The 21414-nt window shown below is 62.2% G+C and overlaps 2 protein-coding genes across 2 annotated transcripts; both read right to left on the bottom strand.

Moving 5' to 3' along the window:
• Positions 1-4306: 4306 nt before the first annotated feature.
• On the bottom strand, positions 4307-5511 carry LOC127036645 (galactoside alpha-(1,2)-fucosyltransferase 2-like). The gene has a single exon (XM_050927730.1). The coding sequence runs from the start codon at positions 5509-5511 to the stop codon at positions 4477-4479; it is 1035 nt and encodes a 344-aa protein (XP_050783687.1). The 3' UTR covers positions 4307-4476.
• A 7113-nt stretch (positions 5512-12624) lies between these two features.
• On the bottom strand, positions 12625-14519 carry FGF21 (fibroblast growth factor 21). The gene is made up of 3 exons (XM_050927746.1): positions 14202-14519; positions 13781-13884; positions 12625-13183 (listed from the first exon to the last, which is right to left on the bottom strand). Exons 1-3 carry the CDS (start codon positions 14440-14442, stop codon positions 12881-12883), a joined length of 648 nt encoding a protein of 215 aa, XP_050783703.1. The 5' UTR covers positions 14443-14519; the 3' UTR covers positions 12625-12880.
• Positions 14520-21414: the final 6895 nt, after the last annotated feature.

Raw genomic sequence — 21414 nt, 5'->3', positions numbered from 1 at the left:
AACTAATATCTTAATCCTTATACACACACATTATACCTAATACCTATACACACACACACACACACACACACCCATCAGATGTTCCGCAGCTGCTGCATAGTTATCAGCCCTGAAGATCGCTTGAGTTCGTGGCTCGAGTTTGCAGCTTGGGTTCGTAGCTCGTGGCGGTAACTGGCCAGGAAAGCTGGGCACAAGGACGAGCTGTGTCTCTGTTGGGCCTGCACCGATGTCCTTCCATGTTGGCAGCAGAGTGTTACCCTCCAAGGTCTCCCATCTTGCCCATCCTTTTTGTAGGCTTTAGTTTGAATCCAGAGTCTATAGGTCTTGCTGTGTCACTGCCTCTGGGTTTGGTGATTGATCAATTGCAGGCGTGACTTTCAGCCCGGGACCTGGCTTTGATCTTCCTTCTATTGTACCTTTTCTTTTTAGGGTGGACACTTCTTACTTTGTTAGGGCTCTTGTCTGCAGCTTCAGCCGGTGGGGTTTGAACTTTATTTCATCAGGACAGGCTGGGGCTGGAGGTTGATTCCGTCATCCATACACACCTCAGTCACACATCTAAACTAAACTAATAAGATTACAGCAGGGTCTGCACAAATGAAGGTTGGAGGAGGCGTTTACAAAATGGAGTGAGCGTTTTAAAATGGGGTTTGAATTCCAATATGGCAAACAGTGAACAGAAGGTACAGTGTGGACAAGTGTAGTGAACGGTGAATAGAAGTTACATTAATAAAGTGAACAATTAAAAACAATTTCATTTCTCAGTTCTACAAGGGCTGCGATTTCTGGGGGTGGAAAAGGGAGTTTGGGGCAGGACGAACTAATGGAAATGCGGCCGGGGGCAGGATTAAAAGTGAGTCCAGGGACCTATCTTGTGCGATGCAGCCCAGCGCCCCCTAGTGCCGCCCTGGGGCATTGGGGCCAGACCTGACTGCCAGGGGAGAGCGCCCCCTGCTGAGCCCCTGCCCCGCTCCCCACAGCCCAGCACCCCCTGCTGAGCCCCCACTCCACAGCCCAGCACCCCCTGCTGAGCCCCCACCCCGCTCCCCACAGCCCAGCACCCCCTGCTGAGCCCCCACCCCACAGCCCAGCGTCCCCTGCTGAGCCCCCGCGCCGCTCCCCACACCCCAGTGGTCCCTGCTGAGCCCCCGCCTGGCTCCCCACAGCCCAGCGCCCCCTGCTGAGCCCCCGCCTGGCTCCCCACAGCCCAGCGCCCCCTGCTGAGCCCCCACCCCACAGCCCAGCGCCCCCTGCTGAGCCCCCGCCCCACAGCCCAGAGCCCCCTGCTGAGCCCCTGCCCTGCTCCCCACAGCCCAGCGCCCCCTGCTGAGCCCCCGCCTGGCTCCCCACAGCCCAGCGCCCCCTGCTGAGCCCCCACCCCACAGCCCAGAGCCCCCTGCTGAGCCCCCATCCCGCTCCCCACAGCCCAGCACCCCCTGCTGAGCCCCCGTCCCACTCCCCACAACCCAGCGCCCCCTGCTGAGCCCCCGCCCCGCTCCCCACAGCCCAGCGGCCCCTGCTGAGGCCCTACCCCACAGCCCAGCACCCCCTGCTGAGCCCCCCACCCCGCTCCCCACAGCCCAGCGCCCCCTGCTAAGCCCCCGTCCCATTCCCCACAACCCAGCGCCCCCTGCTGAGCCCTGTCACGGAGTCCCCGGGCGATGCTCTGGAACTGCTGCCCACCAAGCCAGGCAGGACTTTGGGGAGCCTCCTCTCCCTTGGAGCAGACTTGTTCAGGGCAAGAAGCTCACACGGCTTCACCTCCTGGGTCTCTCCTTGGAGCATTCAGCATCCTCTGCCCCTCTGTGCGCTTCCCACAGTGAGTCGCCCAGCGGGGTCCTGGGGAAGCCACAGGGTCCTGCACCCCCACTCCACAGTCAGACGTGACCCTCAGCCAGCCAGTAACACAGAGGTTTATTAGCCGACAGGAACAGCCCAAAACAGAGCTTGTAGGTACAGAGACCAGGACCCCATCTTGCTCCCCCACATTTCCCCAGCGGGCTCCAAACTCTCACTCCCTCCAGCTGCCTCCTCTGGCCTGTGTCCCTCTCCCAGGCCAGGAGGCCACCAGATCCCTTTGTTCTCCAGCCCCTTCAGTTGGCACCTTTGCAGAGAGGGGGCCCAGGCCATCAGTTACCAGGAGACAGGACGTCAGCCATTCTCTGTGCAGACACCATCACACCTGCCTAGGGCTCTGCAACAACCACACCCCCTTATCCCACCACCCAGAGATTCGAGACATCCTGACCTGGGAATGTCTAGTTTTGCTGGGACTGTCTGCATGGGGAGTGGGATGGCAGGGGGTGACTTCACTTGAGGGACAATGCCTGAGTTTGTAACCCAGAGGTTCTCAAACTGGGGGTCGGGACCCCTCGGGGGTCACGAGGTCATTACAGGGGGCGTGATGAGCGGTCAACCTCCACCCCACACTCTGCTTGCTTCCAGCATTTATAATGGTGTTAAATGTATAAAACAGTGTGTTTAATTGATGGGGGCAGGGGGGTGTCTCACTCAGAGGCTCGCAGTGTGAAGGGGTCACCAGCAAAAAAGTTTGAGACTCACTGCTGTACCCTGAGCCGGGCGGGGGGCAGATGACACCTGGACAAAGGTGTCACCTGGCCCAACCCTCCCCCTCCTGGTGCATGTATCATCCCTCAAGTGAAATCACCCCCCTGCCAGCCCATCCCCCAGGCAGACAGTCCCAGCAAAACTGGACGCCATTCCCAGGTCAGGCCACCCTTCTCCCTGCTCCGTCACAGAGACGCATGGGGGAAACTGAGGCACCCACACAGTATTCAGAGAAAACTTTAAGAACAGTCCCACAAGCCTCCTGCCCCGCTCCCCGCAGCCCAGCGCCCCCTAGTGCTGCAATCTGGCAGCCAAGACCCCTAGGGGAGACCCCCCCGGTTGGGATCCCCCTCTCCCTGCACCCCAGTGTGCTCACACCCAGTGACCAGTTGGGACAGCGCGTGACACTTCCAGCCGCCCCAGGCCCTCGGCTGTGCGGGGAGGAAAGCAACAGGCCGACGTCCTCGGAGCGCCCAGGGAGCTGAGAGCTGCCTGTGAGCAGATCCTGGGCTTTGTAATGGCTGGAGCCTGGCGAGTGAGAGATGGGAGTGTATGGGGTTAGCTGGGGGCTATGGGGCTAGCTGGGAGCTATGGGGTTTTGGGGGGCTATGGGGTTTTGGGGGGCTATGGGGCAGCTAGTGGGGGCTATGGGGATAATGGGGGCTCGGGGGTAGCTAACTGGGGGCTATCGGGGTATGTGGGGGGGCTATAGGGTAGCAAGATGACACGACTGCAGGGGGTGGAGCTGGGTAGAGCTTGGTCACTGTGGCCACTAGGGGTCAGTGTCCCCCCCTCCATGGGATCCCCAGCCCAGGTTACCAGCTGGAGTGTCCTGAACTCAGCCCCCGCCCCGGTGTCAATCTGGTCTCACCCCCACCCCGGGCGGGAAATGGGGTCAGGACTGGGCTGGGCTAGCAAGGGGCTGCGGGTTGGGAGTGAGTGCAGAGCCCCTATGGCCACATGAGGCCCGGCTGCAGCCCCTGGTCAGCTGGGTGATGCCCAAATCCTCCCCCGCCAGCCTCAGGTGACGAGATCCTTCCTTCGCCCCTAGCGCCCCCTGGAGCCAGCCCTGCCTGCCAGGGGAGAGCGCCCCCTGCTGGGCCCCCTGCAGCCCAGCGCCCCCTCGTGCCACCCCAGGTCTGAGCATGTCCCCATCCCCCCTCCCCTCCTTCAGCCACCGCCCACGTCACCCCCCGCAGCTCCTCGCCACCTGAAAACAGAGCAGCTTGGAGTTTCTGGGACCCGTCTGTCCGCTGGGCCCTGGCCAGAGGGTGTGAGGGGACTGGCTGGCTCAGGGGGGCAAGGAATGGGGCACGAGGCTTTTCCTTTTCCTGCTGCACTTGTTCAGCCCCTAGTTCTCCGCTCTTGACCCCCAGTGCCCACCCCAGAATGGGGAGAGAAGCCAGGAGCCCATGTTTGGTGGGGAGGTGGGGGCGAGGACATGGCTTCCCTGAGGGGTTCTGAGCCTGGCCAGCTCAACCCTGAGCGAGTTTATTTGTCTCTTGTAACAAAACCACATTCGCAAAACAGCTCAGAGTCATAGTCGTCCTGGACAACCTCCACCGCCCCGCGGCCAGCATCCCCGGTCGCCTGAACTCACCACTGGAACTGGGCCGAGAACCCAGGCGTCCTGGCTCCCAGCCCTCCCTGCTCTAACCACTAGGCACCACTCCCCTCTCAGAGCCAGGGAGAGAACCCAGGTTTCCTGGCTCCCAGCCCTCTCTGCTCTAAGCACTAGGCACCACTTCCCTCTCAGAGCCAGGAAGAGAACCCTGGCATCCTGACCTCCATACACCATCACTCTGAACATTACTATCAGATCAGTAGTAGGCCACAGCCTTGAGGATCTGACCAATCCTGGGCCGATCGGCCAAGCGATGGTGGGTGGATCCCATTGGCTGAGCTCCTTTAGCCAGATGTTCCACTCTGCAGCGGGGAGAGATCAGCGTCAATCCCGATCCACTCGGGCAGGAAGGTGGCCCAGGGCTTGAATATCTCAAGGAAGTGGGAATCAGGAAGGGTGTAGTTAGCCAAGTAGACAGTCTCCCCCCCAGCCAGGTAGCTGGCCCAGATGCCGAAGGTCCCGATGGTCATGATCGTGTGGTTGCAATGGGCCAAGAGAGCAAAGTCCCTCCCCGGCGATGACTCCTTCCCATCCCCCGAGAAATACACATCCCCTCGCGAGATGTCGATGTTCTCCCGGCACCACTCCATCCCGTTGCTGGTCACCACAAAGACCGGCTCCTGGTACTTGGCCCGGAAATAGCCCATGGCCTTCTCCAGGTAGGCCTTGTCTGCCACAACCCCCTTCCATTTCTTGGTCATCACCCGGACGTAGTCCCCCCTCCGGACGTGCACGCCCACGTAGGTCACATTCCGGCGCTGCCCGCGCAGCCCGGCCAGGTACCGGTTGGCCTCCTCCTTGACATGGTCATGGAAGGAGAATTCCTGGAGGATCTCCTGCCGGAGGTGGTGGTAGAAGGTCCAGGAGCAGGGGTAGCCCGTGAGCCAGACGTATTTCCCCTCGATGTGCCTGTACTCCTCCGTCATCCAGTCGTGGAGCTCATAGTCCTTCCACGGGATCCTCGAAGCCATGAATCTGGAGAGCACGGGCAGGGTGATGCGGAAGAGCGGCGCCAGCTGCTGGTGCATCTCCGGGAGGATGTAGGCCTGACGTCTGTTCATCTTGGCCAGGGCATAGAGGGTGGCGTATTCCCCCATCTGGTTCCCCAGGCGCCCAGCAGAGTTCACGGTCCACATGCCCTGCTCCTTGAAGGGGGCAGATGGACTCTGCCCTGGGTCATTGAGCAAGGGGTTCCTCCACCTGAGGATGGGGAACTGGCTGTCCAGGCATACTAAGGCGGAGGCCATCAGGATAACCAGCAGGCAAAGAGTAATGAAGAGGGATGGCCGGAAAGAGACCCAGAAGTGCAATAGCTTCATGGCTCTGAGAAGCAGAAGTCCTGCCCTGTGGGGGGGAGAGGGAGAAAGAACTTTAGATCCTCATTGATTAATCTAAGTATCCAGAAGTTTAGTGACCAACTTCTGCCAGGATAAGAGCATTGGAGGATGGTTGGAGCGATGGGAAGGTGTGCTACATAGCTGGGGGATGGTAACTGCTTCTTTTTAGGCTGCTTAGCACGCTGAGAGCAACTACGTAAAGCTCCGTTTGGCCTTTGGATTTAATGCAGGAATTTATGATTCAATTGGCGTTTGGTGATTTCCCATATTACTATTAGTCATTTCCAATACGATTAATCATTCCAACGGGCAGCACAGGTAGGGGAGTAGCTGGGTGGATCGGCGGGTAGCTAGATGGAAGGTTGGAATGGGGAAGGCTGGATGGGTGTGTGAAAGTAGAATGAATTATATTGTACAAACAGAAAGGATTAAAGAAATGCTGTATGTACCTTTAAGCAGAAATGAGGAATGTTGAAATACAAGTGTTAGGAAGAGAAACATTAAGGCATAAACGATGAATCCACATAAGCTAATGGTGGAACATTAACTGGAGATTGGTAAAAGTTAGTAAGGAAATTAACTATGTGTGTCTGGTCTGTGGTAAACTTGTCAATTTGTCCTCTTGTTAAGTTTGTGCCCTTTTTATCTGTATAAAATAAGGTAGTGTGGGTCTTGCATGGCGCTCACGTTATCTGGGTGTATTAGCAGAGCGCTGTGCTAATGAAACAGAGTGGTCTGACCAATTGTGAGTCCTGAGTCTGGACTCTGACAGGGGGAAAGGGGAAACGAAGGGTTGGGTATGGGGACGGATGGACGAAGGGGGCTGGAAATGGGGACATGAAAGGACAGATGGACGGATGGATGGATGAAGAGTTAGACAGACGGGTTGTGGCTGGGGAAGGGTAGATGGAGAGGTGGATGGATGGAAGGTTGGGGATGGATGGATGGATGGAAGGATGGGGATGGATGGATGGGTAGATAGAAAGATGGGGATGGATGGATGGGTAGATAGAAGGATGAGCATGAGAAAGGATGGCTAGGTGGATAGATAGAGGATTGAGGAATGGATGGATGGAGGGGCAGATAGAAAGTTGGGAATGGATGGATGGATGGATGGAAGTATGGGAGTGGATGGGTAGATGAATGGATGGATGGGTAGATAGAAGGATGGGGATGGATGGATGGAAAGTTGGGAATGGATGGATGGAAGGTTATGGATGGATGGATGGGAAGATAGAAAGTTGGGAATGGATGGATGGAAGGATGGGAATGGATGAGTAGATGAATGGACGGATGGATGGGTAGATAGAAGGATGAGCATGAGAAAGGATGGCTAGGTGGGTAGATAGAGGATTGGGGATGGGGAGGAATGGATGGATGGAGGGGCAGATAGAAAGTTGGGAATGGATGGATGGAAGTATGGGAGTGGATGGGTAGATGAATGGATGGATAGATAGAAGGATGGGGATGGATGGATGGCAAAGCCCCAACCTTGTCTCAGTGGGTCCCGCGCTTCCAGGCGGATTATGCTGGCTTCAAAGACTCACTGTGACCTTCCACATAGTCCTTCTTTCCCTAAGGGCAAGGGTCACAGCCTGCTGAGCCATTTCCATCATAAGCCAGCAAGGGAAGTGGGAAGAAACAACCCTCCCTTGCAGTCTCTGTTGCATCACAGTCTCTGTGATTAATTGGGGAGGAAAGAAGGGAACCCAGCCCACTCTCTACTCTGGGTTCCAGCCCAGGGACCCTAATAGCAGCAACCCTTGGTAGCTGACTTTGAAACAAGACAGGTACAATTCCCTGGACCACTTCCCTGCAGCAGCACCTCCCCCGGCCCACTTCCTCACCATTTACTTCACCCTTACCTCAGGGCTTCCTCCCCTGTGCTGGACAGGGTTTGTGCTGCCTAGTTTCTCGAGCAGCATGGCCTCCTCCTACCATTCCTGAATCGCGCCCCCACCTGACTAACTGGAAGGCTTTTAACTAGTTTCAGACAGCCCCTGATTAGCTTCAGGTGTCCCAATCAACCTAGCTATCTTCACTGCTTTCTGGAAGGATCTTAATTGGCCCCAGGTGTCTTAATTGACCTGGAGCAACTGCCATTTGCTTACCCTGGTAACATGGATTTGTTTAGCCTGGGCCTCATATATCTGTCTCCCAATACTTTCCTATAGCCATCTGGCCTTGCCCTGTCACATAAGCACGTCTACCATCAACAGCCAATATTGAGGATGGCTTTGGCAAAGTGAATGCCTGATCTCCCAAACTATCACCTGGTCACTTGCTGGAAGATTCTCTGCACCTTGAAGTCTTTAAACCATGATTTGAGGACTTCAGTGGCTCAGACACAGGTTTGATACTGGAATGGATGGGTGAGATTCTGTAGTTTGCACTGTGCAGGAGGTCAGACTAGATGATCATAATGGTCCCTTCTGACTTTAAAGTCTATGATTCTATGATTCTATGGAAGGTTGTGGATGAATGGATGGATGGGTAGATAGAAAGTTGGGAATGGATGGATGGAAGGATGGGAGTGGATGAGTAGATGGATGGATGGATGGATGGATGGATGGGTACATAGAAGGATGAGCATGAGAAAGGATGGCTAGGTGGGTCGATAGAGGATTGGGGATGGGGAGGAATGGATGGATGGAGGGGCAGATAGAAGGTTGGGAATGGATGGATGGATGGACAGAAGGGTAGATAATGTGTTCGGAATGGATAGATGCATGGAGGGCTGGATAGAGGGGTGGGGATGGATGGATAGACCAAGGGGTTGGGTCTGGGGATGGACGGATGGAGGGGTAGACAGAGGGTTGGCTCTGAGGATGGGCGGATGGATGGTTGGATGAGTTGTTAGAGGATTGCGGAGGGGGAAGAGTAAGTGGGTGGATACAGGGCTGGGGTTGGAGCCAGCTGGGCAGGAGGGTCGATATCTTTGGTCAGAGACAGGCCAGGACAGTTTCTAGGCAGGGGATCTCTCCTCTTCTTACCTTAGTGGGGTGGGCACCAGGGGCGGCTGCTCCCGCCTGCTCTCCGCTGGGCTTCCCGGCACAGCTCCAGTTCCGGGGCAGCTCCCTCTGACTCTGCGTCAGCCGATTGTTTCCTGTTTCATGCTTATCAATGCTTAAACGTTAACCCAGCCACTGCCCCTGGCCCTGCCTAGCCCTGCCTGCCTCTCCCTAGCACATGGCCCTGGGGCTTGCCATGCCAGGCATGGAGGGTAGGGCATTAGGTGTGTGAGTGTTGTACGGACAAAACGACACAGGATCTTTTCAGGGGGCAAGACAAAGATACCACAGTTATTATGATAACAATTTGATTTATGACTAATAACTAATATCTTAATTCTTATACACACACAGTATACCTAATACCTATACACACACACACACACCCATCAGATGTTCTGCAGCAGCTGCACAGTTACCAGTCCTGAAGATCGCTTGAGTTCGTGGCTCGAGTTTGCAGCTTGGGTTGGTAGCTCGTGGCGGTAACTGGCCAGGAAAGCCGGGCGCAAGGACGAGCTGGGTCTCTGCTGGGCCTGCACCGATGTCCTTCCATGTTGGCAGCAGAATGTTACCCAAAGTCTCTCATCTCACCCTTCTTTTTTATAGGCTTTCAGTTTGGATTCAAAGTCCATAGGTCTTGCTGTGTCACGCTGCCTCTGGGTTTGGACTGATCACCCGTCAATTGCAGGCCTGACTTTCAGCCTTGAACCTGGGCTTTGATCTTCCTTCTGTTATTCTTTTGTCCTTTTCTTTTTAGGGTGGATGCTTCTTACTTTGTTTAGGGCTGTTGTCTAGGTCTTCAGCCGGTGGGGTTTGACCTTTATCTCATCAGGACAGGCTGGGGCTGGAGGTTGATTCCGTCATCCGTCCATACCTCAGTCACACATCTAAACTAACTAATAAGATTACGGCAGGGTCTGCACAAATGAAGGTTGGAGGAGGCTTTTACAAAATGGAGTGAGCGTTTTAAAATGGGGTTTGAATTCCAATATGGAACAGAAGTTACAGTGTAGGCAAGTGTAGTGTGGATGGTGAACAGAAGTTACATTAATAAATTAAAAACAATTTCATGTATCAGTTCTACATGAGCAGGTCTCTGCATGAAATAGGCAAGCCAGGACTCCTCAGTTATCTCCCCGGCTCTGGGAGGGGAGTGGAGGGGAAGCTGGGAGCCAGGACTCCTGGGTTCTCTCCTGGAACTGGAAGGGACGTGGTGTTTAGTGGTTAAGCAGGGGGGTGGACTGGGAGGCAGGACTCCTGGGTTCTCTCCCGAGCTGTGGGAGAGGAATGGGGTCTAGTGGTTAGAGCAGAGGAGCGGGTCTGGGAGCCCGGACGCCTGGCTTCCCTTGCTGACTTCACTCTGCCTCGGGTGCTGCAGGTCTGATGGAGATTAAGGCGGTGAAGCCTGGTGTGATCTGGATGCAGGCGATGAAAACACTCCTGTTCCTGTGCACGGATCCCAGCGGGCATCTGCATGGGGCGATGAGCGGAAGCCCAGCAGCAGTGGGGCAGGGAGAGGGTCTGGGGGGTCAGCTAGATGGGACAGGGGGACACAACCAGCTAAAGGGCCCATCCAGCCCTGCATCGCTCCCCCTCCGTGCCATCCTGGCTCTGGGAGGGGAGGGGAGGGGAGGGGGGGTCTAGTGGTTAGAGCAGGAGGGGCTTGGAGCCAGGACTCTTGGGTTCTCTCCCCAGCTCTGGGAGGGCAGTGGGGTCTAGTGGTTAGAGTGGGGGGGGCCTGGAAGCCCGGACTCCTGGGTTCTCTCCCTGGCTCTGGGAGGGGAGCGGGGTCTAGTGGTTAGAGCAGGCACGGGGAAAGAGCCCAAAGATTGAAGTTACACAACACTGGACACTGGCTACTCCTGGAAGGCCCCGATGGAGTGGGACGTGCTGGGCCACAAGATCCAGCCCAGGGCCAGCCGCTTGGCGTTATGCTGGGGCACCCCGGTGTCTTCCGAGTGCAAACACGGAGCCATTTCTGATCCACGGTCTGAGATTCTGGCGCTAGGAGATCGGATGTGAGGGGGCATGTGGAGACCCCGACCCCAGCAGGTGTCCCGGAGCCCCGGGAGCGGGGCCACACCCTGGCATTGAAACTGGAGTTCCCCAACCTGCTCGTTTTAAACGTAGTTTGGGCTTAGCTGAGCTGGAGAAACACCAGAGGGGAGGGGCAAAAGGGGCAATTTGCTCCAGGCCCCGGGCCCCGCAGGGTCCCCCACAGGGTCCTTCACTCGCTCCGGGGGCCCCGGAAAACTTTTGCAGGGCCCGGGCCCCCAGAGCGTCTTCCGCTCCAGGTCTTCAGCAGCAGTTCAGCAGCGGGGGGTCCTTCCTCCCTGGGACCTGCCGCCAAAGACCTCAGGCCCCCTGAATCCTCTGGGCAGCCCTGTGCTTTCCTCCCCGCGCGGCCGAGGGCCTGGGGCGGCTGGGCCACTACGGAGGCGGCAGCACGTGTGGAAATGTCACGCGCTATCCCAGCTGGCCACTGGGTGTCAGCACGCTGGGTGCAGGGAGAGGGGGATCCCAGCAGGGGGTGCTCACCTCTAGGGGTCAGGCTGGCCCTGATGCCCCAGTGAGGCACTAGGGTGCGATGGGCTGCGGGGAGCGGGGGGGGGGGGCGCTTAGCTTAGGGGGTGCTGGGTTAGGGTGACCAGATGTCCTGATTTTATAGGGACAGTCCCGATTTTTGAGTCTTTTTCTTATATAGGCTCCTATTACCCCCTGCTCCCCGTCCCGATGTTTTACATTTGCTGTCTGGTCACCCTAGCTGGGCTGCGGGGAGCGAGGCGGGAACAGCAGGGGGTGTGGGGGTACAGGGTGGAAGGCTCAGCAGGGGGCACTGGGCTGTGGGGAGCAGGGTGGGGGCTCAGCAGGGGGCGCTGGGCTGTGGGGAGCGAGGAGGGGGCTCAGCAGACGGCGCTCTCCCCTGGCAGTCAGGTCTGGCCCCAATGCCCCAGGGCGGTGCTAGGGGGGGCTGGGCTGTGGGGAGCGGGGCGGGGGATCAGCAGGGGGCGCTGGGCTGTGGGGAGCAGGGTGGGGGCTCAGCAGGGGGCACGGGGCTGTGGGGAGGGGCGGGGAGCTCAGCAGGGGGTGCTGGGCTGCAGGAGGCAGGGCGGGGGCTCAGTAGGGGGCGCTCTCCCCTGGCAGTCAGGTCTGGCCCCAATGCCCCAGGGCGGTGCTAGGGGGGGCTGGGCTGTGGGGAGTGGGGCGGGGGCTCAGCAGGGGGCGCTGGGCTGTGGGGAGCAGGGTGGGGGCTCAGCAGGGGGCACGGGGCTGTGGGGAGGGGCGGGGAGCTCAGCAGGGGGTGCTGGGCTGCAGGAGGCAGGGCGGGGGCTCAGTAGGGGGCGCTCTCCCCTGGCAGTCAGGTCTGGCCCCAATGCCCCAGGGCGGTGCTAGGGGGGGCTGGGCTGTGGGGAGTGGGGCGGGGGCTCAGCAGGGGGTGCTGGGCTGTGGGGCGGGGGGCTCAGCAGGGGGCGCTGGGCTGTGGGGAGCGAGGAGGGGGCTCAGCAGGGGGCGCTTTCCCCTGGCAGCAGGTCTGGCCCCAGTGCCCCAGGGTGGTGCTCTGGGGGTCTGGGCTGTGGGGAGTGGGGCGGGGGCTCAGCAGGGGGTGCTGGCTGTGGGGAGTGAGGAGGGGGCTCAGCAGGGGGCACTTTCTCCTGGCAGTCAGGTCTGGCCCCAATGCCCCAGGGCAGAGCTAGGGGGCACTGGGCTGCATCACACGAGATGGGTCCCTGGACCCACTTCTAATCCTGCCCCCGGCCGCATTTCCACCAGTTCGTCCTGCCCCAAACTCCCGTTTCCACGCCCGGAAATCGCAGCCCTCCCCCCACAGAGACCAGGACACCTTTGGCCCACACAGCAGTTTATTCTGAAGCCATTGGCCATGAAGCCACCACGGACCTCGCACGAAATAGCCAGTCCTGGAGCAATGCCCCAATAAATAACAGGAATCTCTCGCACGAAATAGCCAGTCCTGGAGCAATGCCCCAATAAATAACAGGAATCTCCCCCCCCCCCCCCGCCTGCCCCGGATTCCATGAACCCACTCAATAAATAAACCCATCGGAATAATAAATAAGTTATTAAATACATAGAAAAATAGGAACGAAATACAGCTGGTGGGAGTCGGCCCTGAGGACCGATAACGTTGCACCTCGGGGACCACTGAGCACTGTCTCCCTCAGGCTGCTCAGCGCCAGCATCCACAGATCCCAGTCCAGGGGAAATCAATCCCAGAGCCGGGGAGAGAACCCAGGAGGCCTGGCTCCCAGCTCCCCCCTGCTCTGACCACTAGCCCCCACTCCCCTCCCAGAGCCGGGCAGGGGACCCAGGAGTGCAGGCTCTCAGAAGATGTAGCTCGGGCTCAGGACTCGGGTGAGGCGGCCCATCATGCTGAGGGGGTCAGAGGACTCCACGTCCAGGGGTGGGTCGCCGTAGAAGTCGTATTCCAGCAGGACGGGGTCCACCGGCACCCGGCTGACCATGGGCAGGAAGTGGAAGAGACGGGGGCCTGGGCGCCCGCGGCTGGTGGGCCCCTCCGCGGGCCGCAGGCTAACGGGGACCTTGTGGCTCTCGGAGAAGTACAGGTTGTAACCATCACGCTGCACCTTCTCGCGGAAATTACAGGCCTTTTCCGAATAGGAGCTCTGTGGGGGAGGGGGATTATGGGGGTGCAGGTGAGCAGCTGTGTCCGAGGCCCCCCCGTGCTCTAACCACTAGACCCCACTCCCCTCCCTAGCCAGGGAGAGAACCCAGGAGTTCTGGCTCCCAGGCCCTCCCCCCCCACTCTAACTACTAGATCCCACTTCCCTCCCAGAGCCCAGGGGAGAACCCAGGAGTCCTGGCTCCCAGCCCCCTCTGCTCTAACCACCGGACCCCACTCCCCTCCCAGAGCCGGGGAGAGAACCCAGGAGTCCTGGCTCCCAGGCCCGCCCCCCACTCCAACCACTAGATCCCACTTCCCTCCCAGAGCCCAGGGGAGAACCCAGGAGTCCTTGCTCCCAGCCCCCTTATCTAACCACTAGACCCCACTCCACTCTCAGAGCCAGGACAGAACCCAGGAGTCCTGGCTCCCAGCCCCCCTGCTCTAACCACTAGATCCCCCTCCCCTCCCAGAGCCAGGATGGCAGGGAGGGGGAGCGATGCAGGGCTGGATGGGCCCTTTAGCTGGTTGTGTCCCCCATCCCGTCTAGCTGACCCCCCAGACCCTCTCCCTGCCCCACTGCTGCCGGGTTTCCACTCACCGCCCCATGCAGATGCCCGCTGGGATCCATGCACAGGAACAGGAGCGTTTTCATCGCCTGCATCCGGATCACACCAGGCTTCACCGCCTTAATCTCCATCAGACCTGCAGCACCCGAGGCAGAGTGAAGTCAGCAAGGGAAGCCAGGCGTCCGGGCTCCCAGCCCCCCCGCTCTAACCACCAGACCCCATTCCCTTCTCACAGCCGGGGAGAGAACCCAGGAGTCCTGGCTCCCAGCTCCCCCCTGCTCTAACCACCAGACCCCACTCCCTTCCCAGAACCGGGGAGAGAACCCAGGAGTCCTGGCTCCCAGCCCCCTGCTCTAACCACCAGCTCCCACTACCCTCCCAGAGCCAGGGAGAGAACCCAGGAGTCCTGGCTCCCAGCCCCCCCACCATTGCCGTCACCCCACTGGTACTCACTGTAGGGGGTCTGGTCGGGGGCCCCGCGCACCTCACCCTGCGGGGTGATCTCCAGGTACAGCTGTGTGTGGGCGTTGGCCGTGTACAGGTGTCGGAGCCGAACTTGCCCGTCGAACTGGTACAGGGGGCTGGAGTTCTGCAGGGGGGCAGCCTGGGAGGGCGCGGGGGGCCGGGTCCCCCACATCAGGGCAGCCAGCAGCAGCCATGACTCCGCCGGGACGGGGGTCGAGCCACCCCACATGCTGAGGGCTGACAGGCAGTGCCGGGTCTGAGCCCAAACTGGGGCAAGAACCCAGGTGTTCTGGTGCCCCCTGCTCTAACCACTAGACCTCACTCCTCTTCCAGAGCCAGGGACAGAACCCAGGTGTCCTGGACTCCAGCCCCCTGCTCTAACCACTAGACCTCGCTCCCCTTCCAGAGCCAGAGAGGGAACCCAGGAGTCCGAGAGCAGCAATGCTCCAGCACCGTCTGGGGGAGTGTTTCCTTGGCAGGTCTGTGCGGGGGGACGTGCGAGGGGTCCCGGCCCGTCTCTGGCAGATCGTCGGTCCCGTTATTCTGAGCCTGGCGAGGCCCCTGGGCGCCTATTTATCCCCCCGGGCTGGTCCCCCCCCATCCCCCTGCCTGAGTCATGGGACCGCTCCGGTCAGTGACTCGCCGAGGCGGCCACATGAAAAGAACCTGATGCAACATCGGGAAGCGGGGGGGCGACCGGGGTCCCCAAGCCACCATCTGCCCATCCTCCCATCCCTCCCCCTGGAGGTCCCCAACCCCCTATCTGGGCTCCCTAGTCTCCAGTCCCTCCCTCCCAGCCCCCAGAGTCCTTCCCCCCTGGGGTCCCCAGCCCCCAGAGTCCTTCCCCCCCGGGGTCCCCAGCCCGCAGAGTCCCCAGCATCCCCATCCCCCCATCCCTCCCCAATCTCCTATCTGGAGTCCCCAGCCCCCTGGGGTCCCCATGTCTCCATCCCTCTGGCATCCCCAGCCCTCCCTTCAGGATCTCCAGCCCCACACCCTGCCATTTCCTGCATCCCTCCAGGATCCCCCCCTCCAGGGTCCCTTGCACTCCCATTCTGCCCTCCTCCTAAGGTCACCAGCTCCCCCATCCGTTTGGGGGTCCCTCCGGAACCCCCGTCCAGGTGCTCATCCCCCCCATCTCTCCAGGGTCTACATCCCCTATTCCCTTGGGGGTCCCCCAACACAATGACACCATCCCTCCCCCATCTCCAGACACTCCTGCTGCCATCTATCCATCCACAGCGCCCCCCGCTGTTTTTTGGGGTTCACCCCCCACCCATCCCTGTGGGACCAGAGTTCTTAGGGGGAAGGGGAACATGGGGGTCCAGTGGTCAGAGAATAGGCACTTGTGTCGGGGAGCCAGGACGCCTGGGTTCTCCCCTGGCTTGGGGAGGGGGAAGAGGAGCTGGTGGTTAGAGTTGGGGGACGGGGGGAGCCAGGACTCCTGGGTTTGAGCATCACCCTCCCCTTTGCCCCAGTCGCTCACTCAGGCCTGTGGCTGTGCCCAGCCTCGGGGCACGTGTGCGCGATGATTTCATCCCTGGGGAATTGGGACTTTGGGCCCAAAAGTGCTCACCCAGAGCAGGCTGGGCCCCGTGCTGAGGGTGTCCCTGGCGCCCCCTGCTGGAGGGGCTGGGCCCTGCGGGGTGTGTGTGTGTGTGTGTGTGTGTGTGTGTGTGTGTGTGTGTGTGTGTCCCTGGCGCCCCCTGCTGGAGGGGACGGGCCCTGCGCTCTGTGTGTGTGTGTGTGTGTGTGTGTCCGTCCCTGGTGCCCCCTGCTGGAGGGGACGGGCCCTGCGCTCTGTGTGTGTGTGTGGGTGTGTGTGTGTGTGTGGGTGTGTGTGTGTGTGTGTGTCCCTGGCGCCTCCTGCTGGAGGGGCCGAGTCCTGCGCTCTGTGTGTGTGTGTGTGTGTGTGTGTGTGTGTGTGTGTGTGTGTGTGTCCCTGGCGCCTCCTGCTGGAGGGGCCGGGCACTGCACTGTGTGTGTGTGTGTGTGTGTGTGTGTCCCTGGCACCCCCTGCTGGAGGGGCCGGGCCCTGCGCTCTGTGTGTGTGTGTGTGTGTGTGTGTGTGTGTGTCCGTCCCTGGTGCCCCCTGCTGGAGGGGACGGGCCCTGCGCTCTGTGTGTGTGTGTGGGTGTGTGTGTGTGTGTGGGTGTGTGTGTGTGTGTGTGTCCCTGGCGCCTCCTGCTGGAGGGGCCGAGTCCTGCGCTCTGTGTGTGTGTGTGTGTGTGTGTGTGTGTGTGTGTGTGTCCCTGGCGCCTCCTGCTGGAGGGGCCGGGCACTGCACTGTGTGTGTGTGTGTGTGTGTGTGTGTGTGTGTGTCCCTGGCAACCCCTGCTGGAGGGGCCGGGCCCTGTGCTGTGTGTGTCCCCCAAGGACCCCCTGCTAGAGGGGCTGGGCCCTGTGCTGTGTGTGTGTGTGTGTGTGTGTGTGTGTGTGTGTGTGTCCGTCCCTGGTGCCCCCTGCTGGAGGGGACGGGCCCTGCGCTCTGTGTGTGTGTGTGTGGGTGTGTGTGTGTGTGGGGGGGTGTGTGTGTGTGTCCCTGGCGCCCCCTGCTGGAGGGGACGGGCCCTGTGCTGTGTGTGTCCCCCAAGGACCCCCTGCTAGAGGGGCTGGGCCCTGTGCTGTGTGTGTGTGTCTGGCGCCCCCTGATGGAGGGGACGGGCCCTGTGCTGTGTGTGTCCCAGGCGCCCCCTGCTGGATGGGACGGGCCCTGCGCGCTGTGTGTGTGTGTGTGTGTGTGTGTGTGTGTGTCCCTGGCGCCTCCTGCTGGAGGGGCCGAGCCCTGCGCTCTGTGTGTGTGTGTGTGTGTGTGTGTCCCTGGTGTCTCCTGCTGGAGGGGCCGGGCTCTGCGCTCTGTGTGTGTGTGTGTGTGTGTGTGTGTGTGTGTGTGTGTGTGTGTGTGTGTCCCTGGCGCCTCCTGCTGGAGGGGCCGGGCCCTGCACTCTGTGTGTGTGTGTGTGTGTGTGTGTGTGTGTGTGTGTGTATGTGTGTCCCTGGCACCCCCTGCTGGAGGGGACGGGCCCTGCGCTCTGTGCGTGTGTGTGTGTGTGTGTGTGTGTGTGTCTGTCCCTGGCGCCCCCTTCTGGAGGGGACGGGCCCTGCGCTCTGTGTGTGTGTGTTTGTGTGTCCCTGGCGCCCCCTGCTGGAGAGGACGGGCCCTGCGATCTACGTGTGTGTGTGTGTGTGTGTGTGTGTGTGTGTGTGTGTGTGTGTCCCTGGCGCGCCCTGCTGGAGGGGACGGGCCCTGTGCTGTGTGTGTCCCCCAAGCACCCCCTGCTAGAAGGGCTGGGCCCTGTGCTGTGTGTGTGTGTCTGGCACCCCCTGCTGGAGGGGACGGGCCCTGTGCTGTGTGTGCCCCTGGCGCCCCCTGCTGGATGGGACGGGCCCTGCGCGCTCTGTGTGTGTGTGTGTGTGTGTGTCCGTGTGTGTGTGTGTGTGTGTGTGTGTGTCCCTGGCGCCCCCTTCTGGAGAGGACGGGCCCTGCGCTCTGTGTGTGTGTGTGTGTGTGTGTGTGTGTGTCCCAGGTGCCCCCCGCTGGAGGGGACGGGCCCTGTGCTGTGTGTGTCCCCCAAGCACCCCCTGCTAGAGGGGCTGGGCCCTGTGCTCTGTGTGTGTGTCTGGCGCCCCCTGCTGGAGGGGACGGGCCCTGTGCTGTGTGTGCCCCTGGCGCCCCCTGCTGGAGGGGACAGGCCCTGCACTGGGTGTGTGTCCCCCAGGCGCCCCCTGCTGGAGGGGCTGGGCCCTGCGCTGGGTGGGTGGGTGTTAAAAAACGCCTCACAACATCCGGCCGCCTGTGTACAGTTACCAGGATCAGTTTATTGTGGAGAGGGGGTTCTGGTGGTTGGGAGGGGGAGAGCTGGGAGCCAGGGCTCATGGGTCCTATCCCTGGTTCTGGGAGGGGACTGGGGTCTCGTGGGTTAGAGCCGGGGGGGAGGGGGCGGTGGAAGCTGGGAGCCCGGACGCCTGGGTTCTCTCTGCCCACAAACCCAGCCTGCGATGTTCGGCTCCCTGGCTCTCAAACTGTAAACAGAGCCGATGAAAATATAAATATTTGGCTTTTCCACATGGCCAGGGAGGGGGGCGCCCAGTGGGGCAAAGGTTGGGCTGCAGGGACGCGCCCAACTATGCCCAGTTCCCAGGCCTGGCACAGGCAGCCTATGTGGGCTTGACTCACCTTCCCCTTTGGGCACGTACCCAGAGCCCACCCCTGGCACTACAGGTCCCACGCCGGGTCCCCAGGTCCCAGCCATGCTCACACCCGGCACTACGGGGCCCACGCCAGGTCCCCGTGTCTCGGCCCTGCCGTGCCCACCCCTGGCACTACAGGCCCCACGCCGGGTCCCCAGGTCCCAGCCATGCGCACACCCGGCACCACGGGCCCCACGCCGGGACCACAACACCCCAGTTGTGCTGTGCCCACCCCGGTACTACGGGTCCCACGCCGGGTCCCCAGGTCCCAGCCATGCGCACACCCGGCACTACGGGGCCCATGCCGGGTCCCCGTGTCTCGGCCCTGCCGTGCCCACCCCTGGCACTACGGGCCCCACGCCGGGTCCCCGTGTCTCAGCCCTGCTGTGCCCACCCCTGGTACTACGGGCCCCACGCCGGGTCCCCGGGTCTCAGCCCTGCCATGCCCACCCCTGGCACTACGGGCCCCACGCCGGGTCCCCGGGTCCCAGCCCTGCCATGCCCACCCCCGGCACTACGGGTCCCACGCCTGGTCCCCGGGTCCCAGCCATGCGCACACCCAGCACTACGGGCCCCACGCCGGGACCACAACACCCCAGTTGTGCTGTGCCCACCCCGGTACTACGGGTCCCACGCCGGGTCCCCGGGTCCCAGCCCTGCCGTGCCCACACCCGGCACTACGGGCCCCACGCCGGGTTCCCGTGTCTCAGCCCTGCCGGGCCCACCCCTGGCACTACGGGCCCCATGCCAGGTCCCCGTGTCTCAGCCCTGCCGTGCCCACCCCTGGCACTACGGGCCCCATGCCGGGTCCCCGGGTCCCAGCCCTGCCGTGCCCACCCCTGGCACTACGGGCCCCATGCTGTGTGCCCAGGTCCCAGCCCTGCTGTGCCCACCCCTGGCACTACGGGCCCCACACTGGGTCCCCGGGTCCCAGCCCTGCCGTGCACATCCCTGGCACTACGGGCCCCACGCCAGGTCCCCGGGTTCCAGCCCTGCCGTGCCCACCCCTGTCACTACGGGCCCCACGCCGGGTCCCCGGGTCCCAGCCCTGCTGTGCACACCCCTGGCACTACGGGTCCCACGCCAGGTCCCCGGGTCCCAGCCCTGCCGTGCCCACCCCTGGCACTATGGGCCCCACGCCGGGTCCCCGGGTCCCAGCCCTGCCGTGCCCACCGCTGGCACTACGGGCTCCACGTTGGGTCCCCAGGTCCCAGCCCTGCCGTGCCCACCCCCGGCACTACGGGCCCCATGCTGGGTCCCCGAGTCTCAGCCCTGCCGTGCCCACACCGGCACTACGGGCCCCATGCCGGGTCTCCGTGTCTCAGCCATGCCGTGCCCACCCATGGCACTACGGGCCCCACGCCGGGTCCCCGGGTCCCAGCCCTGCCGTGCCCACCCCCTGCACTACGGGCCCCACACTGGGTCCCCGGGTCCCAGCCCTGCCGTGCCCACCCCCTGCACTACGGGCCCCACACTGGGTCCCCGTGTCTCAGCCCTGCCGTGCCCACCCCTGGCACTACGGGCCCCATGCCAGGTCCCCGTGTCTCAGCCCTGCCGTGCCCACCCCTGGCACTACGGGCCCCACGCCGGGTCCCACTGCCCCAGCCGTGCCGTGCCCACCCCGGGCACTAGAGACCCAGCCTGAGGCCTGCAGGTGCTCGGGGCCCGCGCCGGCTTCTGCTGACTCATCTGCACCCATGACTGGCCGCGCAGGCCGGGCCGCAGCTCGCCCAGACCGGCTGGTGTTTGCTTGTGTGTGTCATCGGGGGGGTCAGCTTCACTGGGACTCTGCCTGATCCGGGCGGGCGCCGGGCCAGGGCAAACACAACCCCAGCTGCCCCCCGCCCGAGCCCAGCCAGTGCCTGATGCAACTTCCCACTTGCCTGCACGGAACCTCCAGCCCCTCCCCCGGACACCCCCGAGCCAGGGGCCCCAGGGTCCCCCCCAGGCCACGTCCCCAGGCAGCCCCCCAGCCCCAGGACCCCCCCCCCAGCCCACATCCCCAGGCACCCCCCCAGCCATGGGCCCTAGGGTCCCCCCCGAGCCAGGGGCCCCAGGGCCCCCCCCAGCCCACGTCCCCAGGCACCGCCCCAGCCCATGTCCCCAAGCCCCCCCCCGAGCCAGGTGCCCTAGGGTCCCCCCTGAGCCAGGGGCCCCAGGGCCCCCCCAACCCACGTCCCCAGGCACCCCCCCGAGCCATGGGCCCTAGGGTCCTCCCTGAGCCATGGGCCCCAGGGCCCCCCAGCCCGTGTCCCCAAGGACCCCCAACCCATGGGACCTAGGGTCCCCTCCCACCCATGGCCCCCAGGGACTCCCTCAGCCCATGTCCCCAAGGCACCTCACAGCCCCAGGGCCCCCCCAGCCCACGCCCCCAAGCACCTGCATAGCCTGTGTCCCCAGGGCCCACCCCTGAGCCAGGGGCCCCAGGCACCCACCCAGTCTGCATCCCCACGGCCCCCTCCAGCCCATGTCCCCAGGGCCCCCCTAACCCACGGGCCCAGGGCCCGCCCAAGCCTGGACCCCAGGCACCCACCCAGCCCCCATTCCCAGGGCCCCCCCGAGCCAATGGCTCCAGGGTCATCCTCCTGAGACAGGGCCCCCAGGGCCCCCTCAGCATGTGGCCCCAGCTCCCCCCCGCCCCCGCCCAGCTCTGGGAATGATGACTTGCAATTTCTATCTCATCCAAAAGGAATGTGCCGTCACATGCCCTGCAGCTGGAGGGGTGGAGGGGGGGCGCAGGGGCTGTTTATAGGGGACCCCAGCACTGAGAAACAAGGGCCTGGAGCCAGGACTCCTGGATTCTCTCCTGGCTCAGGGAGGGGGATCTAGTGGTTAGAGTGGGGGTGCTGGGGGCCAGGACTCCTGGGTTCTCGCCTGGCTCTGGGAGCGGAGTTGGGTCTAGTGGGTAGAGCAGGGGGCTGGGAGCCAGGACTCCTGGGTTCTCTTCTGGCTGCCACCATGCCCATCTCATGAGGAAACCAGCCACCCCCCATGACGACACCCTCCATCC

This window comes from Gopherus flavomarginatus, chromosome 18, assembly GCF_025201925.1.
Source record: "Gopherus flavomarginatus isolate rGopFla2 chromosome 18, rGopFla2.mat.asm, whole genome shotgun sequence".
In the NCBI taxonomy this organism is placed as follows: domain Eukaryota; kingdom Metazoa; phylum Chordata; order Testudines; family Testudinidae; genus Gopherus; species Gopherus flavomarginatus.
This window is presented reverse-complemented; position numbering and strand designations above follow the sequence as displayed.

Bases quoted from the DNA above. Each gene is read 5' to 3' on its own strand.
- LOC127036645 (XM_050927730.1), bottom strand. From the start codon at position 5,511: ATGAAGCTATTGCACTTCTGGGTCTCTTTCCGGCCATCCCTCTTCATT.
- FGF21 (XM_050927746.1), bottom strand. From the start codon at position 14,442: ATGTGGGGTGGCTCGACCCCCGTCCCGGCGGAGTCATGGCTGCTGCTG. The intron at 13,885-14,201 runs GTGAGTACCAGT...CGGGTGCTGCAG, and splicing joins CCCCGACCAGACCCCCTACA to GTCTGATGGAGATTAAGGCG. The intron at 13,184-13,780 runs GTGAGTGGAAAC...CCTCCCCCACAG, and splicing joins GCGGGCATCTGCATGGGGCG to AGCTCCTATTCGGAAAAGGC.